Raw genomic sequence first — 23,097 nt, 5'->3', positions numbered from 1 at the left:
CTGTTAGTGTGATCACACATATATATATGCACAAAAAGAACCACAAAATGTATTCAATATCTTAATAACAACATTGCTACTGTTATTTTGAAATGATTATGGTATATGTAAGATAAAGCTTAATTATGTAATTATCATTAAGAATAAAGATTTTCAGTAAAAAATTAAAATGATACAATTATAAAAGTTGAATTTAAATAAACTCTAATTATATTAGAAATGTCCATATGAATTCTATTTTTTTCTAAAAACAAAAAGATCCCCTAGTTCTTTGTACTGTAAAGGCCTAAAAGTATGAAATCCAGTAGCAGTGAACATGCTAAGCACTAAATAAGATCTCCCACCATAAGGAACTAGAGACTCCTTAGAGATAAGGCTGATTCCAGATCTCAGACTGAAAACAAGAGTCCAGAAAATCAAGAAAGCACATAAGCTATCAAAGATTGATGGGGTCTTGTCAAGAGCAACTTGTAGGGCCTTCACTGACCTAAGATTGTAAATGCAAATGTCAAAAATAGAAATGGAAACAACTTAAATGTCCATTAACAGATAAAAGCATAAACAAATATGATACTTATGTATTGCTTAACAACAGGGATACATTCTGAGAAATCTATGGTTAGGTGATTTTGTCTGTGGTGCAAACATCAAACAATGTCCTTACACAAATCTAGATAGTATAGTCTACCTAGACTATATGGTACAGCCCATGGCTCCTAGGTTACAAACCTGTACAGCATGTTACTGTACTCAATACTATAGGCAACTATAACACAATGGTAAGTACTAGTGTACCTAAACATACCTAAGCATACAAAAGGTATGGTAAAATAGAGTACTGTAATATTATGGGACCACCATAGCATATGCAGTCTGTTGTTGACCAAAATGTCATTATTTGGCATATGACTGCATATCCAGAAAATAGAATACTACTCAGCAATAAAAAGGAACAAACTGTTGATACACACCACAACATGAGTGAATCTCAAAACCATTATGCTGAGTAAAAGCCAAGCAAAAAAGAAATACATACTATATTCAAATAAAATTCTAGAAAATATATCCAGTTCTACAGCGACCAAAAGACCAGTGATTACCTAGGGATAGAGGAGGAACGAGACAGGGATAAATTACAACAGCGCACAAAGAAACTTCGGGGGTGATGGAAATGTTTGTTACCTTGATTGTGGTGATGGTTTAGAGTACTTCAATTACACCCCAATAAATTTTTTTAAAAAAGAAAGAAAATGAGTGCAATGGAATAAAACCTATCAAACATACAAAAATCCATTAATTCATCAAGAAACTAAACACATTCACCCCCGTTGGTTACCACTGGAAGTTCCCTAGGGCACAACTCATTTCTCTTAAAATTGATAAAGAGAAGTAATTAAGCATTTATCCCTCCTTTTCTTTATGAACTGTATTTCAAGGTAAACAAACAGCTGATGAGGGAATGTTCTTTTTTTATAGATGGATTCTAGGTAATAAATGCAGAAAGCAATGACAAAAATAGAAAATCATCACTTTGCAATTACTGATTAAATAATGGAACTAGACGGTCATCGATAGGTGCTAAAGCCATTTTTATGTGCAAGGTTCATGAGGGATCAAACTGACACTATTTTAACCAACTGATAATCTTAGAAGAGGGGAACAATCAGACATCGTGTGTCTTGCGGCACAATGCAATAGGATGTACACTGCACCATTATGGAGCATTTTTATCTAAAACAACTGAACATGAATCTCATCAAGCCTCTATATCAGCACTGTCTAATATATACAAATGCATAATGCAAGCTAGATATGTAATTTAAAATTTTCTAGTTACCACATTAAAAGAGGTCAAAAGAAACAGATGAAATAGATTTTAATATATTTAACTTAACCCAATATATGCAAAATATTACCATTTCAATTATAGCCAAGATAAAAATCAATGAGGTATTTTACATTTGTTTTTTCACATTAAGCCTTCAAAATCTGTGGTGTACTTTCTATTCACCACGCATCTCAATTCTGACAAGCCATATTTTAAGTGCTCAATAGCTACACATGAATAGTGGCTATTAGAACGGACAGTGCAGCTCTAGAAATAAAGACAGTTTACAGTAAACACTTGAGGACAGAAGAGCAAGTTAAATGATAGCTTAACAAAACAAATCCAAGATGAGGGAAACTACAGGACAACTGACCTGGTTTCTCCACTCCCCCATCCCTCCAAAAAGAAATCAATGGCACAAGGGCAGAAAAGGACACTCTTACACACTGTTGGCGGGGATATAAGTTAGTACAGCCATTGTGGAAAACCATATGGAGGGTCCTCAAAAAACTAAAAAGAAAACAACATCATGGTCCAGCAATCCCACTACTGGGTGTATATATATGTACACAAAGGAAAGGAAATCAATGTTGAAGAGATATCTGCACTCCCACGTTTACTGCAGCACTATTCACAATAACCAAGACAAGAAGTCAACCTAAATATCTATCAACAGATGAATAGATAAAGAAAATGTGGTATATACACACTGAAATACTATTCAGCTGTAAAAAAAAAAAGAATGAAATCCTGTCATTTGAGGCAACATGGATGAGCCTGTGGGACATTATGTTTAGTGTTACTTCACAGGCACAGAAAGATAAACACCACACGTTCTCACTCATACCTGGAGCTGATTCCACGGAAGTAGAGAGCAGAACAGTTACTAGTGAGGCTGGGAAGGGTTGGGGGAAGGAGGGAGAGAGTTTGGTTATTGGACACAAAATTACAGAAACATAGGAGGAATAAATTTTAGTGTCCCACAGTACTGTAGGTGACTACAGTTAATAATGTAGTTCATATTTTCAAATAACTAGAAGAGAGAATGTTGGGGTAGAGCGCAGCTATGTAACACCAGGTCAACAGTTTGGTTCCCTATATTGATCAGCTGCCAAAAAAAAGAGGATGTTGAATGTTCCCAACACAAAAAAATGAAAATGTTTGATAACAGATATGTTAATTACCCTGATTTGACCATTACACAATTGTATACATGAATCTAAATGTCACACTGTACCCCATAAAAATGTACAATAATTATGTGTCAATAAATAAGTGGCTCAGGAAAAAGAAAAAAAAAAAAAAAGGAAAGAAATCAATGGCATAAGAAAAAAAAAAGGGAGACTTAAAGAATTTAAGACTTTAGGGCTATAACAACCAAAACAGTGTATGGGCTTTTTCTGGGTCCTGATTCAAATAAACCAAAACAAAAAACACCTTTGAGACAACTAGAGAAAACTCACTGTGGATTGAGTATTTAACAATATTAAGGAATTACTGCTAGTTCTGCTGGGTTAGATGAACACTGAAATATTCAGGGAGAAAGAACAAGATGAGTAACACTTGATTTAAAAAAAAAAAAGGGTGTGGGAAAAGATTGACCGTGGCTTGATACTGTTGATGCTGAGTTATGGGTACATGGAATTCCTCATACTATTTCACATATATATAGTTTGACAACCCCCATAAAGTTTCTTAAAAAGCACCTACTTGGTCTAGGGTATTAATAAATACACAGGTCAAGTTCCTCTAAAGTTCCCTAATTTGCCCTCCTGTGTTACACAGATCACAAGGGATTCACGGTATGCATGTTGATTATGATAGTATAATCAATGAAATCAAGCAAACAGGATTTTTTTCCTAAAAACATCTAGAAGACAAGGTCTACGTAGACGTGTTGGCAGTAAACGATGCCCTGAAAGTTTTTAAATACACTGAATTTTCTTATATATTTCTCTTCTCTAATGTTCACATATTTCCTAATAAAATTAAAATGTAAATTAGATTATTTTTATTTTCTCCTGATTTTCACTTGTGAAACAGCTTACCCCTACCACAGTGCAAATTGAACTGATTTTACCCTAGAAATTTAGAGGTATAGTATATATACTGAAGAGAGAAATTATATATGTATTGTCTTCATAACATCATAGTTGCCCATTTAAACATTCCAGCAACCATTAATACTTCCTGTCCTGAAAAAAAAATAAGAAGCTGTCATCCCTTCTCATTTTCCTTAAAAAATATTCCCACTCTCTCCAACTCAATGAGAGCTGAACACTATTTGTCCATTTTGTTCCACTCTTACTTATGTAACATTTCACACTCCTGATTTTTCTGCTAATCTTCTAATCTCTCCTTTAGTCTTGTGCATCTTCTTCTGAAGTGCTATATTAAGTGTCACTATTCTTTCCCATAGGATCTCTGCCCTTGACCAGCACCAATTCAAATGACATTCAAATACACACCTCCAGTCGTGGTCTCTCTACAAAGCCCTATTAAAACTACTCAATGGACACTTCCATGTGGATACACTACTATCACCTCACTTTGTTTCAAGCCAAATTAATTTCATCTCCAAATCAAAATCTGTGAACTTCCCTATTTTTCTTCACCCTGACAGCCAAATTAAAGTACCTTTTGAATCCCATTCCATTGTTCTCCTCAGTTAATTAAGGTCAGTCCATTTTTTCCTTAATATGTTCATATCTTTTCAATCCTTCTGTCATCTCCTGAGTTGAGGTTCTTTTCATCCCATAACTAGAAAACTAAAATACTTCCCTAAGTTATTTCTTACTATCAGTGTCTATCCTTTCAATATACTCTACCAATACTACCAAATTAACTTTCCTAAACTATCATTCTACTTATATTATCACCAAATTAGGAAACAAAAACACAACAAACCTTGTTCAACAGGGATTTAAAAATGAAATCAAAAGTCCTCCGCTTGATATTCAAGGACCCTCAAATCTAAAACTAATTTATATTCCCAGCCTTGTCTCTTGTAGCCCCTAAGCAAACATTCCCTCTAGTCCAATTTGTGCTCCTAAAAAAAAAAAAAATCTTGGCATCATTAACATACTATTTCCTCAATCCAGAATATCCTCTTGCCTCCCTAAACGTCAAACAGGTATCTCCCCTTCCTTAACTTCTATAGCACTTAACTGCACATACCACTAATTTTAAGTCCATCACCTACGAACCTATACTGTAATTCTTTAAAATGTACCTGTTCTATCTCCTTACATAGACCGAAAATTGCTTGAGAGCAAATTCATGTCTAATTTAATTCAAGCATCCATTGGGTATCTCCCTCACCATGCCAAGAGTAAATTTTGATTAATAATGAATCACTTTATCTAATTCAAAGAACAGCTTTTCCTTGTTCTATTATAAACAGTTCTGTACACTTTCTGGGGGTTATATGCATCAGTCTGTACATAAGTTTAGGGTCCACTAGTTTTTAAAAATTTTCTAAATAAACTCACGATTGCTAGTACTTATTTGACTTCATTATGTGCTAAGCACTATAGGTGCTTATATCACTTAACCCTCCCAATAACTCTAGTGGTAGAAACTATTATCTCCGTTTTAAGGGAAAGAAAACTACAACTTGAAGATTAAATTTCTCTCCCTTCTGTTGATATTTGCTCCCCCCGCCCTCGTCTATTCAAGTCATTTTTTCTAGGCTTTTTCACCCTTTCCTGAACTAGTCATTCGTTTTGTTTATTAAAGACTGTGTCCCAGGTATTGTGCTGGTGCTACAAAACCTTACCTCACCTGCCTTCACGGCCCCACTACGAAGACTAGGATAGTCAGCAACGTAGGCGCAAAGGAAATGCAGCAGCAGGAACTAACGCTTCCTGAGGACCCAGGGAAACGCCAAGACCCCGCTTTCCCAAACCAACTTTCTTCCTCTCTAGCTTCTCAACCCCTTCAGTTCCCGATGCCACAAAACGTATACCCACTTTCTCGAGCTCTTCATAAGAGCCTCGTGTTTTCTTCCCTCAGCTCCGAGGAAAAAAATAAAAACAACTTGGACACCTCCCTTACCCGGCCTTGTCCGCGGCCTCTGGTGGTCCCTTCCACTTCCCCTTCTCCTTGTCTTTTTTGGTTCCGGCCGCAGGGGTCGAGTCGTCCTCGAACACGCTGAACAGCTCATCCCCAAATGCGTCCGCCATCTTCCGGAGTAGTGAGACCTAATCTTCCTCTTACCCACGATGCTCCGCGACCGCACCGACAGTGACGCCCAGTGAAGGCTCAACCGTGGCCCGCGGAGACAAAAGTAGTCGGGTTGCACGATTTCCTTGTCTTTTTTCCCCTTTTGCTCTTTCTCTTCCTTTCCGACCACTAGTGGGTAGGCAGCTCACTGGCTAAAGAGGAAACGCGGCGCACAGCGCCGAGCACGCACGCGGCAGGTACCCTGGGACGACGAGGAGGCGGAGCCTGGTGAATCGGACCAATTGCGAGGCAGCCCTCGCCCCGGCCCGAGAATCCCGGATGAAGGACGCAAGGTGGCGGCGCGGAAGTCGGAGAATGTGAAGAGCTGTCGGGGGCTGTGGTGTGGTGGCGCCGAGGCCAGGGCTGGGCGTAATCTTATGCCACAGCTGTAACATGGGCGGCAAGAACAAGAAACACAAGGCACCGGGGGCCGCGGTGGTCCGGGCTGCCGTGTCTGCTTCCAGAGCCAAATCCGCCGAAGCCGGAGCTGCTGGGGAGGCCCAAAGCAAGAAGCCTGTGGGCAGGCCGCCTCCCGTCGCCTCTGCCAACCCCAGGGAGCCTCGAGTCAAGCAAGGTACGATAGGTCGCCCGGCCCCTGGCTACCACTCCGAATTCCCACTGCTTGTCCCTAGGAAGTAGACTTCGAACCCGGCGAACACTGGGGCTCAGAATTTGTATTTCCCACACCCGGGGCTGCTGGCCTTGTTTCAGATCAGACTAAGCTCTTTGGGCTTCCAGAGTTCCGATAGTAGCCCTTTTGCAACCTGGTGACTCCCTTTTAACTCACTTTCTCTTCCTCCCAAGAACGAAATAATTGCATTAGCTCCCGTTTCGGCAGGGATCCGTCGTCAGCTATCATCTCAGCTAGCAAGGCTAATGCAGAGAACGGGAGTGGAGTTCGTAACCTCCTGGTGCCAGCCCCTTTTTCTACCTGCTCATTATATTTTCAGCAATTGTCTCCAGTGTTCTGAAAAAATCAGTGCTTAATAAGAATTACAGTACTTACACACTGAACATGGGTGTGATCTAGTGTAAAATTATCTGCACGCTGTTTTCGCACCAATGTAGTTTTGCTTACTATGCAAATTGGTTTGATAACTCAGCTTGGAGATGGCCAATTCCTGCTGCAGAACTGATTTCAAAACATGAGCCATTATACGCTGTTTTGTTCTGCTCAGCTTATTTGCTTGAAGTCTTTATTGGAATATTCATTCAACAAGTATTTACCGTGTATCTGACATGGTGCTGGGAATGAGATGAGCAAAACAGCGACGTCACTGCTCAAGGAGCTTGCCAGTCTAATGTCGGAGATAGACACAAACTAATCACACAGAGACATATTTATAATTGATAAGTGCCACAAAGAAAAACCTGGGAAGAGAGTTTAACAAAGTAATCTAATTTTTGTTCGGGAGGAGCAGGGATCACGGACAGTCTCTGAAAAGTGACAGTTAAGCTGAGATCAGGAGGATGAAAAGGAGTTAACTTTGTAAAGCATGGCAGAAATAGTGTTCCAGGCAGAGGTGTTGAACACCGTGTGCAAAGATCTTAAGTCAGGAAAGAGCGTGGGGCTCCTATGGAATTCGTAGAATGTGAGCATTGCCACTGAGGAAAGACGAGACTGTAGGCAGGTACCAAACCTTCCCCTAGAAGGTGGATTAGTTCTTTCCCCTGCAGCTTATTGTAATGTTTCAACTACAAAGTTATTTAGCTTGTTATAACAAATACCTAGAATTTCTTCTTGACTACCCTGTGGCAGTTTTACTCTGTGAAAACTATTTCTTTTTTGACTTTCCCTTTGTGTTTTACGACATTTCTCTGAAGTCTTTGAACTTTATGATTGTCTTTTGTTGTATTCTTTGGCTTCTCTTTCCTCTGGCCCAAAAATGTGACCCTTTCTAAAGGTGTCAATTCTTGACAGTATAGTTCCCTCCTAGGAGAATTCATCTATCTTCATTACTTCTGTCTTTTCCTTTATAGATGACTTTTCAATCAACATGTCTTATACTGGCCTCTTTTCCAAGCTCAAGTCAGCCATTTCTATATTTACCTGGAGCTTTTGGCCCTATTTTTTGCAAGCGTCTGAAATTTAACTTGGCTAGAACTAAACTAATCTTCTCTCCCTAAACTAACTTTTCCTCCTACTTCCTTGTTTCTGTTTTTCCATATTCCTGTTTATCTAAGGTCAAAAGTTACTTCTGATGCTTTCCTTTCTTCCTTGAATTGAATTTGTTGCCAAGCTCTGTGCAGTCTTCACTTATATATCCTTCATATATATACCCTCTCACTTTTCATTTGTGTTGTTCACACCCTAGTCTAGGTACTCATGAATTCCTGGAGTTCCAACAAAGACTTTTAATGAGCCTCACTAGCTTTTCTCTTTTTTCCTCCTCCAGTCTGTCGTGCATACCTAGTATAAGATTAATCTTCCAGAAATGCTGATTTGGTCACAGCACTTCCCCTTTCTTCCACAGCATCCTCACTGACTTTGCAATAAAATCCAAACCATTAGGGTGGCAGCCAATACCCTCTTTCCAGCCTTTTTACGAATCCCTATATTCAGCTGTAGCAAGTCTGGTGTATTTTCATTGCTTCATTTGCTTATTCTTGCCATTTTCTCTTCATGGAGTGCCATCTATTTCTAATACCATCTATCAAAATCCTGTAATACCCATCTCAGATATCAGCTCCTTTTTCAATTCTTCCTGATATCCACAGCTCATGTATCATTGTTGTTTCAATGTTTTGTTGTTGTTTTGATAGTTAAGTCTTACCTTATGGTATGTGAGGAATTATACATTTTATATAGCCTACAAAATTATAGGAGGTAGGAACTGTTTCATAGATATGTATTAACATCTCCCTAGTATCTTCTCCAATGTTGTGTATATCGTTATTAAAACATTTCTTGAATGAGTGATAAGGAAAAATTCAGAGAAATTAAGAAAGAAAAAACAAGCGGTTATCTACTAAATTTGTGTGTAATTTTTAGTTTTTCTTTTTGGGTGTTTTTAAATAACATAATAACTTTGGAGAAAAAATTGGAAAAGTATTCAACTCTTTGTAGTTCCTAATGTAAATATAATTGTTCTCTACTTCCATCCCTCCCTATCTTTCCAAACAATTTGAAGGATTGTACACAGCACAGTTTATCAAAACTGTATTCTAATCTAGAGGAGCAAAATCATTGGTGCCACCAAATGGCTTGGTACAGTTTTGGATGTTCTTGCCACTTTTGCTTTTCATTTGTTCATCCAAAACATTTTGAAGACCTGTTAAACAAGGGTAATTCATGGAAAAATAGAATTAAAAGACAGTACAAATCTTTTCACAAGCTTTTTGAAGGACCTGCATATGTGCCAGGCAAAATTTTAGGCACTGGGGATATCACAGGAACAAAACAGACAGATCCCTGCTTTCAAGGAATTTACCTTAAGATGGGATGGGAGTTGCGGTGGAGACTTAAATTTAGGTGTGGAAGATAAAGTAAAATCTCTTCTATGTCAGATGGTGATATGTGCTAGGGTGTTTAATGAGGCTGGCAAGTGGAATAGGGAGGAGGGTGGGGAGAGGCTCAGTTTTAAATGGGATGGTCAGGGAAGGCATCACACAGAAGGTGACATTTGAGCAAAGAAGGTACATAAAGTTAGTTACACAGATAACTGGGCAAAGAGCCTTCCAGTCAGAGGGAACAGTGAAGGCCTTGAGATGCAAGCCCAGCATGTTGTAGGAACAATGAGACCTTTCCCCATCTTTCCCTTTCAGTCCTTCCCTTTGCCTTTCTTACAGTTTCTGTGCTTTTGCCTTAGAAGTGCCACTACCTTTAGCCTAATTATAATTAGCTGCTTGATCATAGCATGAATGAAACCAAAATAAGAGGTTCAAAATTTTTAAGTTTTCTCTTCCATCCAAATGAGGTCATAAGGGTGGGGCCCTGATCTGATAGGATCAGTGCCCTTATAAAAAGAGACATGAAAGCTAAATCTCTCTCTCAGGTAAGCACAGAGGAAAAGGCATTTGAGCATACAGCAAAATGCTGGTAACCTATATACCAAGAGTCTTCTGGGTGAAACCTACTTTGCTGGCACCTTGATCTTGGACTTCTCAGCCTCCAGAACTATGAGAAATAAATTTCTGTTGGTTAAGCCATCCAGCAGTCTGTGATATTTTGTTACGGCAGCATGAGCAGACTAAGAAACCATACATCATACATAATGAAATATGCAAAAATGGAAAATAGTTTTCTTGTTTTGGAAAATATAGTCATATTTTGTTAAAAGTGTTAGTAACATAATAGGTTTGTTATTTTTAATGAATAAAGGAATATTTAATTTTTTTCCCTTTTAATTTATAATATGGTAAATATCAATAGATATAACACATAAAAACTGTTTAGATCCTCAGTAATTTTTAAGAGAGTGAAGAAGTCATAAGACCAAAAGTTTGAAATAATATTTATTTCTTCCTGGTTAGAGAACTTCCAGTGTTAAAGGGCTGAGAAAATACAGCATTTCTGTTGACTAGAAACAGACTGGGCAACTATAGTGGGTTGAGTGAGTGGTGTTGCCCCCAAGTACTCATGGCCACATGGAACCTCAGAATGTGACCTTATTTAGAAAGAGGGTCTTTACAGATGTAGCTAGTTAAGACTCTTGAGATGAAATCATCCTAGATTTATGGTGGTCCCTAAATCCAATGACTAGTGACAAGAGAAAAAGGAGGGAGATTTGGACACAGAGAGACACAGAGAAGAAGGCCATGTGAAGAAGGAGGCAGAGATTAGAGTTATGCTGCCACAAGCCAAGCAAAGCCTGGGGCCACCAGAAGCTGGAAGAAGCAACGTCTTGCCTACAGCCTTCAGTGGAAACATGGTCCTCTTCACACCTTGATTTTGGACTTCTAGCCTCCAGAATTGTGAGAGAATAAATTTCTGTTGTATTCAGCAATCAAGTTTGTGATAATTTGTCATGGCAGCTGTAGGAAACTGTTTCAGCAACCTTGGACTTGAGTGCAAGGAGAAAAGATAATAGGAACTTCCACTTCCCTTTTCACTTAGCATTCTACCTTCGAGAAGTGCTTCCTCTTCAAAATTACCCATCTTCTGTGACGATAATCTAATATCCTCTGAGAAGTCTTGCTTCAGCTAAGTGCCAGAGAGAGTAGCATCTGATTAAAAATATGAAGATGAAGATAGATTTAACCTTAAATATATAAAGGCGTTTGAAACTCGTTGGCCTAGAGGAATGCTAACTGATAAATGTTTTAGAAAATTTAGAGTGGGTATTGCTAACTACTAGATTGGATAATTTGGTGGAGTGGAGGGAAAAAGCTGAAATCAAATTATTTAATATTTAGCAGTCAAGAGGAAAATTAAAATAGTATAATGGATATTAATCATTAAACTACCCTGACTGTTTGTTTTTTGTTATATACAGGTCCAAAAATTTATAGTTTTAATTCTGCAAATGACTCTGGTTGTCCTGCAAATCTGGATAAATCTATTTTGAAAGTGAGTAATCAAGGTTTTGAGTCATTTCAAGAAATGTTTCCTTTTTTCCATAAAATGATGCATCCTTAAATATAAGAAAATGAAGGGGTATTTTAAATTTCTGTAACTAGCACTCAAGTAAATCATACACATATGATGAGAGCCTGTAAGAAATTTAAGAAAGTTTGGATAAGGTCCAAACTTATAAGCATGGCATATACATCCTTTTAGATCTCACTTAGTATACCTCCTCTCCTTTTCTCTTCTCCACTTTAAATTTTAGTTCATGGGACATTTCATTGTTCCCCCAAATTTCATATGATTTCACAACTACAAGCTTTTGACAATGTGCTCTCTACCTATAATGCCCCTACTTTCCCTTAAGAAGTCCTTCATAACTCGGTAGGTTGCTTTTCTACTAACACTTAATAGGTCTTTTTTAAGAATTGCCATGTTAGGTTACAGTTTGTCTCCTTATATATATATGTTTCCTGTGCTAGACTGTAAATTTCTACAGAATATTTTTGTGATTAGTTCATTATAGGCATTCAATTAAGAAGTAATAAAGGAATGTATTTTTTTGTAGGTAGATGCTTATGTACTCTTTGTTTAAAAATATGTGAAGAACAGAAGATAAAATGGCTAGTTGGAAGAAATAGGAATCAAACTCTGGGAACCAAAAGAGTTGGTGTAATCTATTATTACTATATATACAGTTTTTACTTTTACCTGATATGCCCCTATTTTAGTGTAGCATTCATTCTTTCAGGCTGTGTGCTTGAGTTGGTTTATAATAAGTCATATTTCTAGGCTCCATCCCCAAAGATTCTGATTCAGTATGTTTACGATAGGTCTTAGGAATCTGTCTTTGTAATAGCAACCCAAGGGTGGTCCAAGGACAGTGTCTTGAGACATTGGCTTCAAGAGGCTTTATAAAAGGATTTTTTTCCTTGCCATATGTTATCTTGTTGCTTTTTCCATTTCTCTTTTTCTTAAATGTATAGGAGGAATGTGGTCAAATGAATGGTAGTCTAAAAATGATAATTGCTGTATCCAATTTCAGCTGAAATTGGGCACAGATGGCAAGAATGTAAAGAACTATATGACTTCTAATTTTTTAATGTATCTTCTAATTGATATGACCGTTTTGGCCTCAACAGGTGGTAATTAATAACAAACTAGAGCAAAGAATTATTGGAGTGATCAATGAGCATAAAAAACAAAATAATGACAAGGGAGTGATTTCTGGAAGACTTACTGCCAAAAAGTTACAGGTATTTTGCAAACATTTTATTAAAAGTTTCTTAGTTTTAATGGGGCATTTTTAGGATAGCTGCACATGTGAGATAAAAATAGCTTTTTTTTACCTTCCATTGAGATTTCATGTAGATCATTTCCGTCTGCAAGAATAGTGAAGGAATTGTGCAAGGGACAGGTGCACACATTAAAGTGGTTATATGAAAACTAAGTTACGTTCCCCAAATCATATTATGTTAGAGTCTGTACTAGGCACTTTGCTTAGATTTTCTCTGACACAACAGTCCTAAAAGGTAGATCAGTTTGGCCCCTCTTTTTCAAATGAAACAATTGAGGCTTGGAGAGATGACATAAGTTATAGCCTAAGGTTATTAATTAGTAAGTAGCAGAGTAAGCAGAGTCTGGGTTTGAACTTAGTTTTTCCCAACTTTTAAGATTGTGCTTTAGAAAATACATTAAAATGCTTTATCTTTATGCATGAAGGTGTTCACTGAAGCACTGCTTATAATAAAAAAGAAAAGAAAATATCCTAGGTGTTCAGCCATAGGGAAATGTGTAATTATATTATAATATGTTTACCCAGTGGAATATTAGATAACTATTAAAAGGGATGATGAAGAGTTTTTAGTAATTTGGGAAGATGTTTATGTCATAATGTTAAGTGAAATTTGTTTTTACAAAATCATAGAACAATGACTGAAAGGAAATATACTACACTACAAATAGTATCTTTGGATAGTGAGAATATGAGGAATTTGTCCTGGTCCTTTTAAAAAATATATCTGTAGTTCTCAAATTCTCAATACAATGAGCACATTTGACTTTTAATTGGGGGGGGGGGGATCTCTTTGAAATTATGATTTGCGTCAGGGTTTGTGGTTTAAAATGAATGGGAGAATAAAATTAGTAATGAAAGAAGAGGAAATTGAAAATTGTGACTTTTTTACATTTCCCTTTCATAGGATTTATACATGGCTTTACAAGCATTTTCATTTAAGACTAAGGATATTGAAGATGCCATGACCAATACACTCTTACATGGAGGTGATCTTCATTCTGCCCTGGACTGGCTCTGTTTAAATCTTTCAGATGGTAAACAGTATTGTCATTAAGTTTTTTCAGTTTCTAAAACCTTTTGAAGTAGTTTCAGTATTTGTATCAACCTTTTGACTTAAAATTTTTCACTATAATAATTATCTTAAAAACGTTGTTACTTTTTCAGTATATTCTCTTTAGAGGTTGTGGTCTATGCAAGAAAAAATTATTTTTGTGTGTAGTTTAGAAATTAGAGCTGTATTTAGATAAATGATATTTGGTTAAGCAGAGGTTCATGGTTGTAATCTTTGGCAAGAACCTGGAGTGCAGATAGCTTGTGTGATTAAGGATAGTACCATGTTCTATGAAACAACTGAAGAGTGGGAAGAGTTAAGATCTTTTTTTTTTTTTTTTTTTCGTCCTTTCATTTTGTGACTGCGCTCAGCCAGTGAGTGAACCGGCCATCCCTATATAGGATCCGAACCCGTGGCGGGAGCGCTGCTGCGCTCCCAGCGCCGCACTCTCCCGAGTGAGCCACGGGGTCGGCCCGAGTTAAGATCTTTTTATAAAAATTTAGAAGCCTAACATAGTGAGGGTGGAATAAATGGCCAAATAGAAGTGTGCCGGCTATCATCAGCACACATCTGATGAGTGTGCCCACCCACTTCTAGTTTGGCAAATAAAACCAGGTTCATCATAGGATTTCCATTCTTAAGAAATGAAGGGTAGAAGAAAATTAGGTGCTTTAAGTCTAGGCGAGGTTTATGTATATGGTTAACAAATATATGCATGTTGTTTTTTTTTTGAACATGGTTTCTTTTAAGATGCGCTTCCTGAAGGATTCAGTCAGGAATTTGAAGAGCAACAACCTAAAAGTAAGCCAAAATTCCAATCTCCTCAAATACAGGCCACTACTTCACCTTCATTGCAACTTAAAAGCAAAAAACAGGAAGAAGATCCTAAGATTAAGGTAATTGAAGAATTAAGCATTTAAAGTTTATAAAATCAGAATGAAACACATGTAGCAGTTCATAAGAGTAGAAATGTTAGGTTTCTGTAACATTTTTACTACTTAAAAATACCTAGTTGTTTTGCCAAACTTTACGATTACTGTCTATTTCAGTTATCTATTGTTACATAACAGACCACCCCAAAATGTAGTGGATTGAACCAGCAGTTTATGTCTCATGATTCTACAGTCTGGGCTGGGGTCACCTGGGCAGTTCTTCTGTTCCAGGAGGTATTTGCTGAGGCTGGAACATCCAAAATGGCTTCTTTACTCACATGACTAATGCCTCAGCTGCAGGCTAGCCAGGCATCCCTCTCTCCACATGGTCTCTCAGCCTGACTAGCTTGGGTTTCCTCACGTGTGGTGGTTTCATAGTGGCCAGACTTCTCACATATCATCCGGCTTCCAAGAGCAAGTAAGTATGTTAAGATGATAAGCCCCAAGGTACAAATTCTTATCAAGCTTTTGCTTTATCACTCTTGCTAATGTCCAATTGGTTGAAGCAAGTCACATCGCCAAGCCAAAGTCTCTGGAAGAGAATTACAGGAGGGTGTGAATACTGGGAGGTGTGGCTTATTAGGGCATTAAATACTCTGCATATTATAAAACATCTATGGAAACACCATCCTCATAAAAACCACTGTCATTAAGGAATAACGCTAATTTTTTACAGATCTTCTTTCATTCTTTTTTACCCCTATATGTAAACATATTCTTTGGATTCTGCAAGTTTAGACTTCTTAAAGTACTGTTGAGTTTAATTTATTTGTCCTTCACTAAACAATAAAGCATATGATTTATGAGACTTATACATCTGCTGTTTTGAAGTGTGAAGAAATTGTAAAAGCAGTGACACTTGATAGTTTTGACAACTTTTTCTGACTTTGGTTTTCCAGATATTTGTTTTCTCTTTCTAGCCAAAAAAGGAAGAAAAAAATATGGAAGTAAATATGAAAGAGTGGATTTTGAGGTATGCTGAACAACAAAATGACGAAGAAAAGAGTGAGGATTTTAAAAGTTTAGAAGAGGAAGAAAAATTTGACCCTGTGAGTAGAAATTTATATTAGGCTTCTAGCTGAATATTCCTTGGCAAGATATTAAGTGAAAAAAGCAAGTTATGGAAAGAAACTATTGCAGTACGTGTATCTGACAAAGGACTTCTATCCACAGTTATAAAAAGAACTTTTAAAAAACATACTTCACAAAAGTAGATATATAGATGGCCAATAAATATGTAAAAATATGTTCAACATCACTAGTCATTAGAGAAATGAAAATGAAAACTATGAGATACCTCTATATGTCCATCAAAATGGCTAAAATTGAAAAGATCAGAAATACCAGGTGTCACGGAGGATGTGTAGCAACTGGAACGTTCATGCATTGCTAATCATAGTGTAAAACAAGATAACCACTTTGGAAAACTGTTTAGCCCTTTCTCATAAAAGTTAACCTAAACACTTTCATGTGACCCGACAATTTTCTTTCTAGGTATTTATTTAAGAAGAATGAAAACATATGTCCAAAAAAGAAGACTTGTACACAAATGTTCATATGAGCTTTATTCACAGTAGCCAGACACTGCACACAACCCAAATGTCTGTCAGGTGAATCAATAAACGAATTGTGGTAGAAGGTGTAGAACAGCATGTGTAATACGATGAACCCATTTTTGTAAAAGAAAAATACATAAGGACACATATTTGGAAAGAAAACATCTGCAAAGATACACAAAAAGCTGGTACTGGTGATTAGGACTAGGGTGTTATGGTGAGATGGAGATTTTTTTATACTTATCTGTACATTTAAGTTTTTTTAACCATTTATCTGTATTAAACTAATATAAATAAAAATATTTAAGTCTCTGTAAGTCTACTTTGAGATTTAGAGAAAGGAGTCTGTTCTGATTGGAGCATTAAGTCAAGACTTCAGAGAGATGGGACTTGAAGGAGGTATAGAGTTCAAGCAAACACAGAATGATAGGAAGACAGTCCAGATAGGAGAAATAGCACGAAAAATGTACAGCAGTGAAATTCTGCAAGGGGTCTTTGGGTGTTAAAACATATGAGCATATAATGCTACTTCAAAATGTTAATGGAAAAATAGAATTAAAAAATAATAGGACTCTTTCCATGAACTTTTTAAGTACCCTCATATATAGAGATAAAATGTATAGGTGAATACTGGCAGATAGGAGTAAACAGGTAAGTTCACCTGTGAAAAAGATTTTGATGCCCAGAAAATGAATTTAACACCTTTCCTTTTGATAGTAAAGAGCCACTGTAGGTTTGGGGGCAAGTGACTGACAAGAAGAATTTGACATTTTAGGTCAAGTTTAGTAGTGCTTAAAGTGATTTGGGACATTGAGTAGCATTCAAGGTGATTTAGAAAGGGTAGGGAGGACATTTTGGTAGCTATTGCTCTTGCTAAGGTGTGAAATAAGAACTCAAATTGGAAATTGGAAAGGAAGAGAAGCATTTTCAAAAAAGAATCAATAAAAATTGGTGATGTACTGAATATAAAGGCTGAGAAACATTTCTCCAAAGAAGATAACAATGGCCAGTAAGCACATGAATAGATAGATGCTCAACATCACTAATCATTAGGGAAATAATAAGTGTTGGTAAGGATGTGGAGAAACTGGAACTCTCGTGCACTGTTTGTGGGAATGTAAAATGGTCTAGCCACTGTGGAACATAGTTCCACAATTCCTCAAAAAATTGAAAGTAGAATTACCATATGATCCAGCAGTTCCATTTCTGTGTATATAACAAAAGAATTGAAAGCAGAGCCTTGGAGGAGGTATTTGTACACCATGTTCATAGCAGCATTATTCACAATAGCTAAAACATGAAAGCAAATCAGTGTCCACCAACCTATGAATGGGTAAGTGAAATGTTGTATATACATACAATGGACTATTATTCAGCTTTAAAAAGGAAGGGAGGGCTGAGCCCGTGGCGCACTTGGGAGAGTGCGGCGCTGGGAGCGCGGCGATGCTCCCGCCGCGGGTTCAGATCCTATATAGGAATGGCCGGTGCACTCACTGGCTGAGTGCCAGTCACGATAAAGGCAAAAAAAAAAGAAAAAAAAAAAAAATGAAGGGAATTCTGGCATGGATAGACCTTGAGGACATTATGCTAATTGAAATAAGCCAGTCACAAAAAGACTAATACTGTATAATTTTACTTATATAAGGTACTTAGAGTAGTCCATTCATAGAGACAGGAAGTAAAATGGTGGTTGTGGGGGCTGGGAAATTACTGCTTAATGGGTATGGAATTCTGGAGATGGATGATTGATGATGGTTGCACAACATTATGAATGTATTTAATATCACTGAACTGTACACTTAAAAATGGGAAACATGGTAAATTTTGTGATGGAAAAAAGGTTAAGGAGCCAAAGATGACAAGAAATGCACAGGTGGAGGGATGGTAGTACCAGTGCCATGTATAGGAAAGATGGAAAGGATGAGTGTGATTTTGGTGAGTTTGAGGAGATAGCTAACCTTCCTCTTTATTACACTGTATTGTTTTTGTTTTTTGGCAGCTGGCTGGTAAGGGGATCCAAACCCTTGACCTTGTTGTTATAACACTGTGCTCTGACCAACTGAGCTGTTTACTTTAAATTCTTTCTAGTTTTTGCAGAGTACAGTTATGTTCTCATCCATTTTCCTCAGAAGCCATTTTTTTTTTATGTCTCTATCTCCCAAAAGATAGAGATTATGGGAAGGTAACTTTCAGATTATTATTATTGCATATGCAGTTCTTTAAATACACATTTACAGAACAGTTTTTACAGAAGTGAGCTCGTGTTTACTTTTTATTCTGCAGCTGGATTTATTTTAATTAATATGTCAAGGAAGTTTCTCCATGTGGGTTACCGTTTTTCTTTTGCTATCTTATTTTTTTTTTCCTAATGATTGAATAGTTTTCTCTGTAGAGATGTGCCACATATGATTTCCAATTTTTCTTTGATTATCAGTGCGTCAGTAAATATCTATATACCTACAAATCTGTGCATTCATTTTATTTCTGTATGAAAATTCCTAAAAGTAGATTTGCTGGATCAAAAGGTGAGGTCAAAATATCACAGGTTTTGATATAATATATTAACCATATAGATAAGCTAGTCTTGCTCTTGTTTTTATTTTTCCTCATCATTTTATTTGGAGCAGAATGAAAGGTACTTGCACCTTGCAGCAAAACTCCTGGATGCAAAGGAGCAAGCAGCCACCTTTAAAATAGAAAAAAACAAGCAAGGCCAAAAAGAGGCTCAAGAAAAAATAAGGAAATTTCAAAGAGGTAATGTATAAGTATAATTGTCTTTTCTTTTTTGGCCTTCCTAAGATGGAGGATGCCTCTTTTTAATACGTCTGCTCTTTCCTAACAGTTTATACTTGGATTGGCAAACTTTTTCTGTAACAAGCCAAATACTAAATATTATAGACTTCATGGGCCATACAGTCTTTGTCACGCTACTCAGCTTTTCTGTTGTAGCATAAAAGTAGTCATAGACAATGCAAAAATGAATGGCTATGTTCTAGTCAAACTTTTGTTAATGGACAGTGAACTGTAAATTTCATGTAATTTTCACATGTCACCAAATATTCCTCTTTTTATTTTTTCAACCATTTCAAACTGTAAAAACCATTCTAGCTCACAAGCCATACAAAAACAGGCAGTGGGCTGGATTTGGCCTGCAGGCCATACTTTGCCAGCCTCTGATTTATACCATAAAATACCATCTCCATTCAAGAAAAAGGTGAATACAATTCCATGAGTATTTAATCTTAATGAGGATGTTTTTCTAGGTCTGCTACATCTATTAAGCAATTTATTTTAAAAGTTTTAGTATGTTTTGTGAAAGTTTATAAATTGCCTCTGACTTTTAGCACAGATTCCTAGTAGGAATTATTAAATAATTGGCTGCAAGGAAAAAGAAGGAATGCTAAGTGTTTTTTGAACCATTTTTGAAATTGAAAACGCATAAAAAATACATGAAACTAAACATCTTTTTTCATGGTAGAAATGGAAACTTTAGAAGACCATCCAGTATTCAATCCAGCCATAAAGATTTCACATCAACAAAATGAAAGGAAAAAGCCTCCCGTAGCTATAGAAGGGGAAAGTGCTTTGAACTTTAATTTATTTGAAAACTCTACAGCTGCTACTGAAGAAGAAAAAGGTAAAATGAAGGGAAAGTGGTCAGGGTGTAATTTATAAATAAAATGTCAAGGAATACTTCTCCACTCCTAGTGCTTTAATTGAATTGCCTAAAAAAAAGTCAAGGAATATATAATTGTAAAATTTGTTACTTCGCATTCTGGCAAACTACATCAAGGTGGCAGTGACATTATACTTTCACAAGCTGTCTTGGAAAAGTAATAACAATTACGATAACCTACTTGTATAACATTTTGTAATTACAAATACCTTGCCTCAATCTTATCTCTCTCTAGTCCATCGTCCAAACTTCTGTTGGAGTTTTATTTCTATAATACAGATCTAAATGTGAGTTTCCTGTTAAAAACCTTTAATGGCTCTGAGCCTACTGACATCAATAACAAGTCCAAACCCTTAACATGGCATTCAAGATCCTTTGTACTCTGCCACAATCTACCTTTCCACCTTATTCTCCCAACTATATACTCTAGCCACATCATTCTTCAAAACATCTGTTTCATGGTTTTATTACTTTGCTTTTCCTGCTATCCCCTACTTGGCCAACCTGTCCCTAGCTTCAAGGCTTAACTCAAACAGCCCTTCTTTAAGTTTTCCTTTACTCCTTTTATGCCACCAGACATAAGTAATCATGCACTTCTTCATGCTCCTGAATAAATTATTGATATAGCTAGTATAATACTTATCAGATTTTGTTGTAGAAGTTGAGTCCTACACTAAAATGTCAATTTTTAAAATTATTCATTCTTTCAATAATATTTATTGAATCCTTATTTACAAAATGAGAGGTGCCAAAAATAACCTAGTCTCTACTGTCTTAAAGTGTACAGTCTGAGTAGGGAGGGTAAGCTTTAATATACATAAGTAAGTATATAATTATAAATTGTGATGTGTGCTGTCAAAGAAAGAAAACTGGCTTCTAATAACAATAACAATGGGGCCTAATTGGGATTGGGGAGACCTTGCTGATGACATTTACTCTGAGGTTTGACAGATGATTACATCTTAGCCTGGTGATGAGTTGATGGAAAAAGCCTTCCAAGAAGGGAGACAGTACATTGCAAGTCTTGGTGAGAAAGAGCTTAGAGCATCACTATTAAACAGAATTTTCTGTGATGGAAATGTTCTGTATCTGTGCTATCCAATGTAGTACCTGCTAGCCAAATATGAGTACTTTGGCCTTGAAATATGACTGGTATAACTGAGAAATTTTAATTTTAATTTTAATTAACTTACATTTAACTGGCCACATATGGCTGGTAGCTACTGTATTGGGCCAAACTCACAGCATTTGAGGAATTGACTGACAGTCAGTATGGTTATAGCCTAGTGAGCACGTGGGAAGAATGGCAACAGATAAGCAGAGGTGGACCATGGAGGGCTTTTAGGCAATAGTAAGGAATTTGGCCTTTATGTTATATGTAACAAGAAACTATTAAAGGTGGTAGTGGTGGTGATAGTGGTGATGCTGATGCTGATGCTGATGCTGATGCTGATGCTGATGGTGGCAGCAGCCATTAAACAGAGAAATGATATCTGATTCATAGTTTTTTGATGACCCTTCCTGTATTGTAGCCTACAAAACACTGTTATTCGCGGTATCCTAAATTCATCACATGGATAGTATCAGAGATATCTTACAAAAATACATAAGTCCTCAAGATGTTTTTTTTAAAGATTCAGAATTTTTGTCTAACCATTAGGAGGATATCCTTACATCATTAATAGAAAAGCAAGTCTTTCCATCTTTTCTTCACCTATTCTCTTCTAAAAGTGTTGTTCTCCAAAACAAAAGGACTTTGATCACTCAAAAGAGAATTTATATTACTGCATGACCGTTTTTAAAGAACCAGTGTTTGTCTACCACTTTAGATAAAAAGAAAGAACCTCATGATGTAAGAAATTTTGACTATACTGCTCGAAGCTGGACTGGAAAATCTCCCAAACAATTTCTGATCGATTGGGTGAGGAAGAATCTTCCCAAAAGTCCAAATCCTTCCTTTGAAAAAGTTCCTGTGGGTAGATACTGGAAATGTAGGTATGTTTCTCTGGTTAACTGAATGAAATTTTAGAAAAATGTAAGATTTCTGTTTTCCTATGAGTTAAGTAAACATTTAGGAAGATCTTTAATTCCACATCTCAGGTTCATAGTGTCTATAAATCATTATCTAATACAATGCCTTCCATGGAAATATTAGTTTATATAAATGGATTTCTGGCTTTTTTTGATCTGACTTCATTGATTTTATTTTAAAAGTATTTTTTGCTTCTTTGTAGGGTAAGGGTAATCAAATCTGAAGATGATGTCCTAGTAGTATGCCCCACAATCTTAACAGAGGATGGCATGCAAGCTCAGCACTTGGGAGCTACTTTAGCCCTTTATCGTTTAGTGAAAGGGCAGGTGAGACTTATTAGGCTTAGGTACTTCAAAAAACCATTTGTGAAGTACTGGGTATACGATATTTTGTCAACATAAAATTGTATCTGCATGTGGAAGGTAGTATTTAATTATGGCCCTCTGTGCCAATTTTCTCTTTACTGACTTGTTCTGATTAATTCTCATTTCATAATATTCATAATTTGGCGTTTTTTTCACCACTAAAGGCAGCTCAGTCTTTCTCTTTTTCTTAGATCGGAGGTCTGAAAGAAAATTTGATTCATCCAACTTTTTGGGCTATACTAATTTACAGATTAAAATTATACTAATTTACAGATTAAAAGTTGTGTTAGAGTGGTTGAATTAAGGAGAATTTTTAAAGTTTGCTCTTCTTTAATGTTATATTCACTCAACTTTAAAAAATTATAGACATTGGTTCTATTTTTCTATTTTAGGTTATATTAACTACACACTTCCAGTTTAAAGAAAGATTAAAATAAAGTACTACTGAAGAAGCACTTTAAGAGAACACAATGCTCTTTTTTTCTTTTATTTAAAATTTGGATTGTCAGCATTTCCTTTTTACAATAAATATGAATATGTTTCTTCATTGGAAATTCGAACCCTTGAAATTTTTAGGCACTGATTAAGTAAAATTCTGAGTAACAGTTATTTTCCAGTTTCTGCCAGTAA

The 23,097-nt window shown here is 36.5% G+C and overlaps 2 protein-coding genes across 3 annotated transcripts in view; one reads left to right on the top strand and one right to left on the bottom strand.

Annotated features, from left to right (window-relative positions):
• Positions 1–6,253, bottom strand: part of MTREX (Mtr4 exosome RNA helicase) — a 99,302-nt gene extending 93,049 nt beyond the window's left edge. The window contains exon 1 of the mRNA XM_063086617.1: positions 5,885–6,253. Coding sequence (XP_062942687.1) covers positions 5,885–6,012 — 128 coding nt within the window. The 5' untranslated portion in view covers positions 6,013–6,253. The remainder of the gene's footprint in view (positions 1–5,884) is intronic.
• DHX29 (DExH-box helicase 29) overlaps positions 6,233–23,097 on the top strand; it is a 45,458-nt gene continuing 28,593 nt past the window's right edge. Inside the window, exons 1-10 of one of the 2 annotated variants that reach the window (XM_063086615.1) lie at positions 6,234–6,626; positions 11,488–11,561; positions 12,701–12,814; positions 13,760–13,889; positions 14,657–14,802; positions 15,759–15,887; positions 19,022–19,148; positions 19,873–20,031; positions 21,900–22,065; positions 22,305–22,428. In XM_063086615.1, coding sequence (XP_062942685.1) covers positions 6,446–6,626; positions 11,488–11,561; positions 12,701–12,814; positions 13,760–13,889; positions 14,657–14,802; positions 15,759–15,887; positions 19,022–19,148; positions 19,873–20,031; positions 21,900–22,065; positions 22,305–22,428 — 1,350 coding nt within the window. In that variant the 5' untranslated portion in view covers positions 6,234–6,445. Of the gene's footprint in view, positions 6,627–11,487; positions 11,562–12,700; positions 12,815–13,759; positions 13,890–14,656; positions 14,803–15,758; positions 15,888–19,021; positions 19,149–19,872; positions 20,032–21,899; positions 22,066–22,304; positions 22,429–23,097 lie in introns of both variants that reach the window. The other variant, XM_063086616.1, reaches the window with a different exon arrangement.

The sequence above is a fragment of the Cynocephalus volans genome, chromosome 2 (assembly GCF_027409185.1).
Source record: "Cynocephalus volans isolate mCynVol1 chromosome 2, mCynVol1.pri, whole genome shotgun sequence".
Taxonomy (NCBI): domain Eukaryota; kingdom Metazoa; phylum Chordata; class Mammalia; order Dermoptera; family Cynocephalidae; genus Cynocephalus; species Cynocephalus volans.
The sequence above is the reverse complement of the archived record's forward strand: the minus strand, read 5'-3'. Positions and strand labels throughout refer to the sequence as shown.